The sequence below is a fragment of the Fukomys damarensis genome, unplaced genomic scaffold, assembly GCF_012274545.1.
Source record: "Fukomys damarensis isolate Sample0158 unplaced genomic scaffold, DMR_v1.0_HiC HiC_scaffold_11, whole genome shotgun sequence".
Classification (NCBI taxonomy): Eukaryota; Metazoa; Chordata; class Mammalia; order Rodentia; family Bathyergidae; genus Fukomys; species Fukomys damarensis.
In genome coordinates, this window is record NW_022900923.1 from 21630320 (window position 1) to 21643377 (window position 13058).

General features: G+C 46.1%; 1 protein-coding gene across 1 annotated transcript in view; it reads left to right on the forward strand.

Moving 5' to 3' along the window:
- Window positions 1–6292, forward strand: part of Tor3a (torsin family 3 member A) — a 17857-nt gene extending 11565 nt beyond the window's left edge. Inside the window, exons 7-8 of the mRNA XM_033761962.1 lie at window positions 4743–4867; window positions 5450–6292. Coding sequence (XP_033617853.1) covers window positions 4743–4867; window positions 5450–5700 — 376 coding nt within the window. The 3' untranslated portion in view covers window positions 5701–6292. The remainder of the gene's footprint in view (window positions 1–4742; window positions 4868–5449) is intronic.
- The last annotated feature ends 6766 nt before the right edge of the window (window positions 6293–13058 follow it).

A 13058-nucleotide genomic window follows, 5' to 3' on the forward strand; every position in this document is an offset into this window, starting at 1 on the left:
AGCCCAGGCCAGCCTCAAATTCATGGCAGTCCTCCTGTCTCAGCCTCCCAAGTACTGGGGTTACAGGTGTGCACCACCATGCCTGGCTTTTTATATTTTTCGGACAGGGTCTCACTATGTAGTCCAGACCTTCTTTGAATTCCCTGTGTAGCCCAGGCTGGCCTTCACTTGTAATCCTCCTGTCTCAGCCTCCTGTGTGCTGGGATTACGGGAATGCACGTCCACACCTGGTTTAAACTGTCTTTTCGTGGAGGGTCCATCTTGAATGCTTCCCAGAAGCTTCTTGTAGACTCAGTAGAAGCCAAACCAGTTGCTTCCTCCCCCACCCCACCCTACGCTCACTTGTGCTGCCAGAACTCATTTGCAGGTGGGTTTTCTGGGGTTTTGGGGCACAGCTGGTGGGGATGGGGAAGTCGGGGTCATCTCGTCCAGGCCTGGTGAGCGTGGAGGGCTGACCTTGTTCTGGTGCAGACCCTCAGGACAGGATGGACCACGTTGGAAGTGTTATTGCTGGTTGGGGTTCCCGCGTCCTTCCTGGTGTGTAGAGCTGTGGAGGATTGAGAGAGACTGCGGGGTGAGGTAGAGGTGGGTGGAGGTGAAGCTCCCAAAGGGGTTTAGGAGAGAAGAGCAATCTTCTGACATGGTTTGAGTGTCTTCAGTTAGTCCTCGTCCCCGGGTACTATACTGTTGGCCTCCTGGGGCAGTAATTTAGGCGGGGGCTGAGTTGCAGGGGTTGGTGAGCGGGATCACCCGTACCTGAGGCTTCCAGAATCCAGCCCTTCCCACTGAATGCAGGAGGCAGGTGACCACAGTGGGGGTCCCTCACACACGCTTCTCCTGCTGCTGTTCCTGCCCCTCCCAGCTCAGTCCAGTGGTGTGCACTACCTCCCCGCCTTGAGGAACTGGCTGGCTTTCTGTCTGTACCTCAACTTGGAAAGCCCTCACCCAGGCCATGATTGCTTACTGTGACCAGATGTCTCCAGCAGACATTGGCCTCTGTAGTATTTCGGTTGTGGGCCGGCTGGCAGTGCTCTCCATCCCTAGACAGTGCTGCTTTTCCTGACCGTGACCTGACCATGGGGGACCCACCGAGGCCAAGGTCACACACAGCCAGTCGTCCTAGGTAGGAACAAGGACTGGTGAAAAGGCACCTTGCTGGACTGTACTTCATTTACCACCTGACGAAGTGGCCGAGCCTGGGATGCAGAATGGAGGACACACCCTTGTGACAGAGACTTAAAAGGGCCACCAAAAAAGATGTGGCCTTGAGTTCCAGTAACTCTGGTGTGCCCTTGTGCCAACAAGAAGTCGTAGGCTAGGCTGCCAGGCTATCTGGGACACACAGAGCCACAGCCACTAGCACTCCCAACCCTACCCACCGAGGCCGGGGTGCCCCAGAGCGGCTGCTGTAAACCCTGAGATGCTCCTAGTACCCTCAGGTGTCTTAGTAATGGGTGGGGAAGACACTGAGATTTGAGACCGAGCTTGAGTTCTACATGAACTTCGCTTTATCCCCCTTTGTGATGAGGATTCTTATTTGAAGGACAAGCACAGCCGATTTAAACTGCTAGTATGACCAGGCCACCCTTTGTAAGACATGCAGTTTAATCTTGAAAAGTGTCCTAAAGCAGCTTTTGAAATGAGGCGCTGGTGGCCGCTTCTCATGGCATCTGGGTTAGGTTGACAACTCACTGTCCAAGTGCAGGGGCACCCATAGCATGGCACCTGGGTTTTCAAAGAGTGAGTTACATGTAAGGGTCCTCCTGGACCTCCAAGCATGCACATATGTCCTCCCCACTGGTTGGTAATGCAGGGATTTAAGCATCCTGGAGTGAGGGGGAAAAGGGTGATTGGCTGTAAAAGCTGGAGTCTTCACAGAATAATCCAGGTGGAGCTGGTGATAATTTTGATCTATCCTGTAACTATTGACAGCACCTGTGGCTTCTACTCTAGGTCCCCATTCCTCAGGTTCTGTTGGAGTCTTTTGGTTCTACCAGGCTGTCAAGGTCATTATGGGTTGGCTTTAGGGTTCTGTGCCTGTGTCCTGAGGAATAGCTAGAACCATTTGTAGAAGCAGGAGGTTGCTGTTTTACCTCTTGGTTTCAGAGGTGGCAGTTTGAGCAGGAAGTTTAGTGTATAGAGCCTGTCCCCAATCTGGGCAGAAAAATTAGGGCACCTACTAGAATTAGGGTGGTTATTAGAAAACTAACATTGACTACTGTCTTCCATTTCGACCAAGTACAGAAAGCTGTGGGAATGGGGTCATGTTGTAAGACCAGAGATCGGAGCTCCTGAAGCTGTAAAAAGGAAAACTAATTTCTGTTTTCTTTGAACTGTGCTCAGGACAAGAACTGAAATAACTGAGAAATGGAAAGAACTATAAAAATATGGATTACTCATGGCCTTGTACCTCACCATGTAGAAAATGCTCAGTGTATGTGGGCTGTTCTTTACTGACCAATTGCACTTGATTTGGTCTAATTCTCACTTTACAAATAAGGAAACTAAGCCTTGAGGAGATTTATGATTAAATCTGTATCTGTTCTTTCCTTCAGTAAGAAAAGACTTAGCAGTTGGTGTTGGAGCTTGTTATCAGTGACGGCCGGTTCTGGAGAGGCCTTCTGTCCTGTTCCTTTGGGGTCCAGGGCCAAGGGCTGGTGAGAGGAGACGCTATCCTGTCCCAGGACCAGAGGACAGGGCTGGTCTGTAGCGGTGTTTTCTGGCCCCTTGAGGCGGTCAGCAGGTGGTCTGGGTGTACATGGAAGGGAACTGAGGTGCTCGAGGAAGGCAAGGTCTGTCTCTAAAGGTGGCATGTTGGTGCAGACCGGAAGCCCTGAGGGGCTGAGGGAAAGGGAAGGGAAGACAAGGCTTCCAAGGTACAAGTTACGCCTCGGTGGTACGTGAAGCCTGTAACATGGTAGGAGAAAGATGACATTAGCTAGGGGACAAAATAGGAGGGGACCCTCAGAAGGGAGCTGGAGATAGTGCAGAGCACTGTGGCATGCTGAGCACTGTGCTAGGCACTGGGGCTACATGGATAACTAGGTGAAGCTTCCTGTTCTCAAGCAGCCTAGAGACGGTGGTTTTCTGGATAGAAAGAGGAAGGCACTGGAGTCTGCGCCCTGGGGCTGGGCGAATGAAGCTCACTAGTTTTCACCGTGGCCTCCAGCCATGCCATTGGAAACAGCCCCTGCCTCTGTCTCCTGCGAGTGCAGGGTGGGCAGACCCTTGGCATGGGCTTGTCTTGCCTCTGCTGATGCAGTTGTGGCCCAGATAACCCGCCTGGCAGACTTCCTGGGAGGCAGAGGCGCGAGAGTGATGTGTCAGGGAAGTCTGGCGGAGCAGTGGGCCATGCGGAAGGGATGAGGGGTGTCCTCCTTGGGAGAGGGCGAGCGGTTCATGGCCCTGGTACATTCCAGCAGGCAGGTAGGGGACCCACCCAGCTCCTCCCTGAATCCCGAGGCCTAGCCCACAGGGCCCACTCAAATGCTGCAAGAGCTCAGAAATGGGTTACTACAGTGGCCGGTGTCAGAGGGATCGAGAGATTTGTGAGGAGAGATAGGAAAGGAGATTGGAGCACTTCTGAGCTTCATGCCGGCTTCCCTAGTCCTGCATTTGTCACCCCACCGCACCCCACCGGTGAGAAGAGCAGGGGTACGGCGAAGGCAAGGCTTGGTTTAAGGAGCTGCTCAGGCCTGTAGGGCTGGGGGCTGCAGCCACTGGAGAGAAGGGTCCTGGGCCAGGCAGTTCCCTCCCAACTTCTTGGGGCGGTTGTCTGGGTTCCTCTTTTCTCCTTACTCCCTTTCTCCTTCGTGCCTTAACCCAGTCCTCTTTTCTGTGCTTCAGATATGTAACTCCTGCTGTCTAATGACATCATGGCCCCTACAGAGGTCATAGGCAGTGGAAAATACTTAAAGGAACCTAAAACCAAGCTCTCATTTCCAGTCTTCTGTCAAGTGGAGCAAGTAGCCACAGCAAACACCTCTTTTTGACCTCCTTTTTCTCACTTCTCATTTTCATCAGTTGCAGCATCCTACCAGTGGTGTTTCCTAAACTCTTGATCCTTTTCTTCATCACATCTAAACATGGACTGCTGGCAAAAAGCTCTGGGATTAACATTCTGCAACCATTCCATGCCTCTTCAACCTCAGTAGCCCTGGAATGATTAATTCTTAAGACATAAACCTGATTAGTTACAAACCCACACCTAGAACTTTTCAGTGGTTCTCCATGGCCCATGAGCTAAAATCCATGCACACGGCACACGGGCCTCCTCCCCAAGCCTTGGCAACCTCTCATGCTGTGCTCCTGGACCCCCAGCCCATGGTGCTTTGCTCCTGGGACATGCACTCTTCCCTTCTCGGATCTAAAGATCACTCAGAAGCCACATCCTCCCTGAAGCTGTCTACCTAGACCGTAACTGCTCCTGCATTAGTACTCGCCACACTGTCCTGGGATCTCATACACATATGGCCCTCATCACACAGAACTCAAGGGAAGGAACCAGATCTTAGCATCTCTGTACTCCCTGGTACAGTCTCATAAGTGTTGGAAGGGAGAACGGATGGCAAAGCAGGCAGTGTCTTTTCTGTAGAACGTTGGGTTCTGATGAGACCTGCTGGAGGTTGAAGACCCCAGCCCCTTACTTCCATTCTTTCGGGCATCGTGAATGCATTGGGTTCAGTGGCCATTTGGAAGTGTAAAGATAAAGACACCTGCCAACAAGCTCTTGTCTCTTTCAGTAACCTTGGAGGCAACGTCATCAATGAGGTGGTCCTGAATTTGCTTAAGGCTGGATGGGCCCGGGAAGAAATTACAGTGGAACACTTGGAGCCCCGTCTCCAGGCAGAAATTAGGGAGTCCACAGGTAAGTGGCTGATTCCCAATCAGGCAGAAAATAAGCCTCTGGTAAGAGTCACGGTTGGAAATGATTAGCGTGTGTGCTGATTCTGTGTTTACAAGGTAGCCAGGGCGCTTGAGACTCCAGAGGATATGTCAATCACGTTGCATTGTCAGTTGTTGGTGGCAAAATCAAAGTGCCAAAGAAAGCCTGAACTCTGAAAATGCTTTGAAAGGGTTATTTGCACAGGAAATACAGGCAGCAGTCTCTGAACCCCATAAACTCTAGTCTCACTATGAAAATTGGAGTGGTTCAGCCTTCAGACAAAGGTAGAATTGTTCTACCTTCTGCTTTCTGACATCAAACAAAGTCACAGATCAGGCAGTCATATCCCCACTCTCCCTGCTTCACCGCACATCCCTGTTACGTGCAGTGCTCTTTATTGAGGCGTAAAGAGCTGTATGGCTCTTGGCACATGCTGCAGACAGCACCACTGGAGCTGGCATCTAAGATCAGACCTTACCTGAGCCTTAGATTCAGGGACACCTTAAAACTCCAGCTGGGCTCAGCCCAGGTCAGAGTTCATGTAACTTTGGGTCTTGATTTCAGAGAGTGGCTTTGGCCACAGCCGTCTTGTGAAGGAAAACCTGATTGACTTCTTTGTCCCTTTCCTGCCACTGGAGTACCGTCATGTGAGACTGTGTGTACGAGATGCTTTCCTGAGCCAGGGGCTTCTGTATACAGAAGAGGTCCTAGACGAAGTTGCCAAGATGATGACCTATGTTCCCAGGGAGGAACAACTCTTTTCTTCCCAGGGATGCAAATCTATTTCCCAGAGAATTAACTATTTCTTGCCTTGAAGGCTCAATGAAGACTTCTCAAGATGCTTTGTTCCACTGACAAAACTCTGGGACTTGCCAGGTCACTGGTTGGCAGCCAACAATGGCCAACACACAACTAGTGCATAAAAGGCAAGGCTTAACTCTGGAAGCAAAATCAATTCTTAGAATCACTTGGTGCCTTATAGACCCACACTCCAAAATGTGGGCCAGGAAGCTAGAAAAGCCAGAAGGAGATGAGCAAAGTCCAAGGGCTTGTTCACCCCATGATGGCCTCGTTGGCATTGTAGCTCTTACTGGCAGATGGCTGGATTGGGTTTTGTGCTTCCAAGGCTGTGGGATACTTGGTTTAGCGAAGAGAAAAGTTCTATGGCCCAGTGAAGGAGAGAATACCTTGAGTTTGCAAGGTAAGGGGGCTAGTTCTAAAGTTATTACTCTTAGAAAGCTGAGCAGCTTCTGTTTGTGAGGGCATCAGCATTAGGCTAAAAGGAAAAGTGCACAGAAGAAGATACTTTTAAAATCATCTAAGTGTTCTTCTGGTCTGCAGATTGAAAAACAAAATTTGGTGGAGAGGGTGAGACAGGGTCTCACTATGTAGTTGAGACTGACCTGGAACTCACTATGTAGCCTGGGCTGGTCTCGAACTCACAGTGATCCTCCTGCCTCAGCCTCCCAAGTGCTGGGATTACAGGCGTGCACCATCATGCCTGGCTGAAAAACAAATTGTTTAAAATTAGGGGCCTTGATATAAATGATCGTGTCATATGTAAAGATTAAAATTTTATATTTGTAAACATGCTTGATCCATTTTACTTATTGAGCAGGGGGATTGGTGGAGCCGGTGGACGCTGACATCCACAGCGTTGGCAGAGAATACAGCTGAATTATTTGAGATTTGTTTGGAGAGCACATTATCTGAGCTGGGTTATAACAAAATTTTACTGAAGAGGTTCCCAAGGCCTGTGCTCTTGTATATGAAAATATTCACTCTTGCACTCTCAGCTTTAAAAAGGAAAACAGTCATTTTTGAGAATTAAATGGCAACGGGCACACCTCCTTTTTTTTTTTCTAACCATTTTTTGGTTTTTCCCTTCTGCACTTTTGGAGTAACACGTTCATCTTCTGTTTCTCTTATAATCTCATGTCCTCTCATTTACTGCCTTCGTCAACCTCTCACCTTCTAAAATGGAACATTTCTGTCTCCCCATTTACCACTTTACTGTATTCAAGTACTCAAGTGACTGCCTCAAGGTTAGGGAGTGCCTAGCCCGGATGCATTCTTAAATACATACTCGAATGAGTTACAGGAGTGCAGTCGCACACCACTCGGTGCATCAGCAAACTTGTCTGTGCAATCAGACCGGCTGTTTTAGCTGCTGCTCTCCGTCTTTCAGCCTAGGCAGAGCACCTGTGGAAAGGCGTGCAGCTGAGGTCCAACCTGGATACGCACTCAGCTGTAAACACTCAATACGTGCTTTAGAAGGTGTAGTCTGTATCGATAAACCTCAGATGCACAAAACACTTTTTTAGCACCGACCAACAATGTTTGGGATCATAAATACAGGTCTGAACTCCCACGTCAGGAACTAAGATGGAGCAGAACACAGTGGTTCCAGACACATTCCCAAGTCAGCCTTCCAGGCTGGAGTTGTGATTCCTCCACTGCGAGACACCAGGAAAGCTACTTAACCCATTTTAACTTGAGCTTCCTTCCATTCAGGCGGAGCTACATACTTCATAGGGCTGCTGGGGGAATTTAATGACTTAATCTTTGTAAAAGTGCTCAGGACACAGAGCTTCAGATATATAAAGAAAAACTTTTCCTCTCCATATACCAAAGGTATGGGTTCTCCATACCAAGCAAGTCTCCAGTTCTTCATGGATTGCAGCTGGGCTCCCTGCAGTTTCCTTAACTCCTACCCCCAACTCCCTGAGGTCCATGGAGGTCAAGGGCTCAGTCTAAAGACTGCTGCCCACTTCAGAGCCAACAGCAAGTGATGGGTCCCCCGGTTACCCAAGCTTCTGTCCAAGCTGGCTACAAATCAAGGGTTCTTATTGTAGAAAATATTTTACTTAGTTAGCTGATGCGTAAGGCAGCTAGGTAGGGGAAGTTGGCTGAGGAGTTGGGTGATCAGCCATATTGATAAGAATTAAAATAAGAATGGACACTGAACTAGGACTTAGGACCAAGAGTGAAGGAATGCAGCCGTCTCCCTCCTACCAGGAGTTTCCCCCATTCCCTAAGCTTCTGAATTGTAAGGAATTTCAAATGCAAAATAGCTATCTTTTTCCCCTCTAAATTTCCAGTTTCCTTTAAACCCTGCATATTGAAGAACTGGGTTAAAGAGCCTGATTTCCAACTGGTGATTTGAAATCCAGAGCCGCCTATGATGGGTGGCCACTAAACAACTGAGCAATTCCTGTGGTCTGCTTACCTATAATTAGCTCTGGATTGAGGGGCCATGTGGCCATATACTTGGAACCCCTCCTGGAAATCCAGAAGCTACTCTTACTACAAATTTAAAAAATCTAACCTTCTTCTTTGGCTAGTGACGTCATTTTTCAGTTGTGGAACCATAAGCACCGTCCATACAGTTAACAATCCCTGCCCAAGTTGGGTAATTCGAACAGAACTCAAGCAAATACTGCTGGCAGCCATCATAAAGGGCACAACTCAGGAACAGCTGATAGAAGAGCTGCCTAGAGCAGAGCACTCGGATCTGGCAGTGGTGCTGAGGCAGGAGATTGAGGCCTGGCAAACCGGATGAGCAGGTGGTCATGACCAGTCAGAGGGAGATCCAGGCGGTGCAGAAAATCAGTTCCGAAAGTCCTGCACCTGGGACTCATGAGCACTCAAGCAGGTTCCAGTTAGGAAGGCCTAGACCACCCTATCAGTCAGCCTGAGGAGTGGGAGTTACAAAAGACAGCTGCCGTGAAGTACTTGGCCGCTGTGCTGTTTTGGACCCTGCAGAGTACTTCTTTCCCATGCTCTCTTCCTGCCTTTAATAAAGAGTAAAACCTTGCTACCTTTTTTGCTTGTTTTGTCCAATTCTTTGCTCAGGACAAGAAGACCCTAGAATGAATCCCTAGTAGTTCCGAGTCTCCAGGATCCCAGAACTCAGTAACAGTGCAGATCTTCCATGCCTTCTAGGTTCCGCCCTCCCAGCACCTCCATGTATTAACCTGGCAGCTCTCCGAAAACCATCATATGTCAAGTTTTATGGAGGCTTTATTATGTATTCACAATTGATGAATCCTTGGCCATTGGTGATTTAAGTCAATCTCCAGCCCCTCTTCTCTGCCAACAGTGGGGCTGGAAAAAGCAGGGGTGTGAGGCAGAAAGTTCCAAACTTCTCATCACGGTTTCTTGCAACCATCTCCCATTCTTCAAGAATTAATCATTAGTACAAACTTTGGTAGGGGTGAAAAAGGATTGTAAAGAACAAAAGATGTTTCTCTCACCAGTAGGAAAATTCCTAGGGTTTTAGAAATACATGTCACAAAACAAAATCACAAGGTGTTTAATAAAAACAAACCTAATAAAACTGTGTTAAATTTTTTGCTCAAAGTTACAGCCAGTTGGTGGAGTGGGGATTCAATCCCAGGAACTTTAACTCCAGCTTCTGTGCTTTAATGATGTCCTCGTCTCTAGAACTAATTTCCTTAGCAAATGCTAGATCAGGTGTGGATAATGTGACAACTCAGAGGGAGAAGATCACAGTGGGAGATTCTCTCTGAAAGATTCTAAAAACAAAACTTCTTAAACTCAACTGAAAATGGATGGAAAAAGTACTTAAAAAGGAGTGTAAAGAGGTGTGTAAACTCTGCTTAAAACCCATTCTACTTGGCCTAATGTCTATCACTTATGTATAATCTATTTGTACCTAGTTAAGGTAACTTCTAAAAGCAATGACTCATTAAAAAATTTTTAACTATAGTCACCCAACAAGAACACAATGTTCATCTTTGAGAGCCTACAGTCTATTAATACTATTCTGGTGCAAAACATTTTTAGAACTTATTTGGAGTTTCCCTCGGAATGGATTTTTTTTTTTTCTTAGACAGGGTCTCACTGTATAGTTGAGACTGACCTGGAATTCACTATGTAGTCCAGGCTGGTCTCAAACTCACAGCGATCCACCTGCCTCAGCCTCCCGAGTGCTGGGATTACAGGTGTGTGCCACCACACCCGGCTTCCTCAGAATGGATTTTAAGAGAATTAAATTTCCCTCTACTGTCACCTCCTATTGGAGGAACAGACAACACACAGAGACATTACCCACCTTGTATGCACCAGCCAGGGCTCCAGAAGATGCTTTGTGTCCACTTTCAAAAATGAAGACATGACGTAGAAACAACCATCTCCTAGTCAATAAACTAGGAACCAACAAAATGGCAGTAGTAAGTCCTTACTTTGAATAAATGGCCTCAATTTTCCAGTTAAAAGTAGCTTTAGGGATTAAAAACAAGATTTAACAATGGCTTCAAGAAGACATTTAAAAATTAGGATTGTAGGGTCAGGGATTTAGCTCAGTGGTTCCGCCGCTTGCTTTGCAAGTGCAAGGTCCCGAATTCGATCCCCGGTACCAAAAAAACAAAAATAAAAACAAAAAAATTAGGATTGCAAAGGTAAACTATTTGTCCATCTTCCTCATGCTCAGAGTGACAACTGTAACCCACAGCTCTGACATCAAGGAAGTTTCAACAGAACCAGACCGTCGACACTGTTCTGACCCAGCTGGTGGGCCAGAGCCTGGTCAAATCTACATTCCCTATTTCCTCACTTTTTTTTTCTTTTGGTACCAGGATTCAAACTCGTGCTGTGACTAGCCAGCAGGCACTGTGCTATTGAGCTATATCCCAGCCTTTCCTTAGCTTTATCCCGCCTCTAAGTGTTTGAAGGTGGCAGACTAGCTACTCCGCCCATTTGGCTAGATTGTGAACAAACTCATTTTTCCTTTTGTATGGGCTTTTCTTTTATTCCTGATGTTGGGTAGGCAAATGAATCCAGGTAGTTGAGGTACAAATTCAGGCCTCTGTCTAGGTCCCAGTAGCAAGGACACATAGCTACAAATGGAGATGGGAAAAGATATTCCATATAAATGGAAACCAAGAGGAATGAATGAAATATATATATATTAAACTAAAACCATAAAAAGAGAAAGATGTCATGGAACAGTGAAGGGTCAACTGAGAGGATGCAACACTTTTAAATATGTATCCAGCACTGGAGCACCTAAATTATACAAAACAAACACGAACAGATCTAAAGGGAGAAACTTACTGCAATACAAAAATAGCAGAAAAAAATAACTCCCACTTAGAGCAACAGACAGATCAGACAAAATCAACAAGAAAACACTGTGTTTAAACTGTACTCTAGACCAAACAGGCCTAACAACCATTTATATGACAACCCATCCAGTAGCTGCTGAACATACACTTTTTCTGAGTACACTTCGGACACTCCCCAGACACATCATATATTAGACCACAAAACAAGTCTAAACAAATTTAAGAAGACTTAAGTCATATAATTTTTTTCCTTTTTTTTTTTTGAGACAGGATCTTGCTTTGTAATTCAAACGGTTTTGAACTCATTATATAGCCCAATCTGGCCTCAAACTCACAGAGGTCCTCCTGCCTCAGCCTGCTGAGTGCTGGGATTACAGGTGTGCACCCCCACATCGGGCTCTCAAGTAATTTTTCTGATCACAGTGGCTAAAACTAGTCAGACTTAGATCAGTGGTGCTCCACCTGCCTGGCAAGCGCGAGGTCCTGAGTTCGATTCCCGGTATTGGGGGGATTAACAATGGCTAAAATTAGAAATCATTGTGGGGTAGGGACTTTGGAAACTACAAATACACAAAAACTGAGCAACATGCTCTGAAACAACTAATGGGCCGATTAAGAAATTCAAGGGAAATTAAAAAATTTCTTGAGACAAAATTAAAACACAACATACCAAAACTTAAATTGATACTGCAAAGGCAGTTCTGAGAGGAAGGTTTATTTTCATTTATCATTATTATTATTATTATTACTATTTTGAGACAGGGTCTTGCTATGTAGCTCAGGCTGGCCTTGACTTGGCAGTACTCCTCCTTCCTTAGCCTCCAAGTGCTGGGATTACAAGCCTGTGTCACTGCACACAAGAGAAAACTCTGCAGCAATAAATGCCTACATCAAAAAGATCTCAAACAACCTATGACTGCACCTCAAAGACCTAGGAAAATAAGAACAAACTAAACCTAAAATTAATAGAAGGAAAGAAATAATAAACCAGAAATCAATGAAATGGACCCTAAAAAAACAAAAGATCAATGAAATAAGTTGGTATGTTTGAAAAGATAAACAATTAAAATCTTATCCAGACTAAGAGAAAAAATCAAACATGAAAAAAGATATAACTGATATCACAGAAACACAAAAGATCATACACAATTATGAAAACCTATACACTATCAAACTGGGTAACACAGAAGAAATGGATAAATTCCTGACTCGTGAGGAAACAAAATCTGAACAGACCTATAATGGTCAATGAACATTACGGCTTGGCCTAGATGTCCCTCCAAAGCCTCATGCCGTCATAGATGAGGCCTTTTCACAGGTGGCTGGATCTAGAGAGAGATGCTGGAATGAAGGGTGTGTGATTACTAAATTACTAAATCGGTCTGACTAGTTCTGCGTAGGATTAAAGATGCCCCACACTGGGTGGGAGTGCTATCCCTCTGAGGGTGGGCAGCCTGGCTGAGATACAAAAGACAGAAAGGGGTTTGTTCTCTGGTTCCTTGTCACTTGAGCCAGCCAACTATGGACTGAAACCTCTACAAACTGAACCAAATAAACCTTTCCTCCTTTAACATTAGGTGTTGGGTATTTTGTCTCAGAAATGAGAAAAGAACTAAGACCATCAGTAATAAAAAATTGCCCATCAAAGAAAAGCCAAGAGCCGGGTGTGGTGGCGCATGCCTGTAATCCCAGCACTTGGGAGGCTGAGGCAGGAGGGTCACTGTGAGTTCGAGACCAGCCTGGGCTACATAGTGAGTTCTAGGTCAATCTCAACTACATAGTGAGACCCTGTCTCCAAAAACAAAAACAAACAAACAAACAAAGCCAAGGACTTGGTGGCTTCATGTTGAATTGTACCAGTTAAAGAACCAATATCAATTCTACTCAAATTGTTTCAAAATATTGAAATTTACCTGTATGAGGCTCACTGTATATCACTTTGATTCCAAAACCAGACAAGGATACAACAAAATGAAAACTATTGGCTAATACTGCTGATGAACATAAATGCAAAGATCCTAACAACACTAGGAAATAAAATTCAGCAGAACATTAATAAAGGGCATATATGGCTGGGTGTAGTA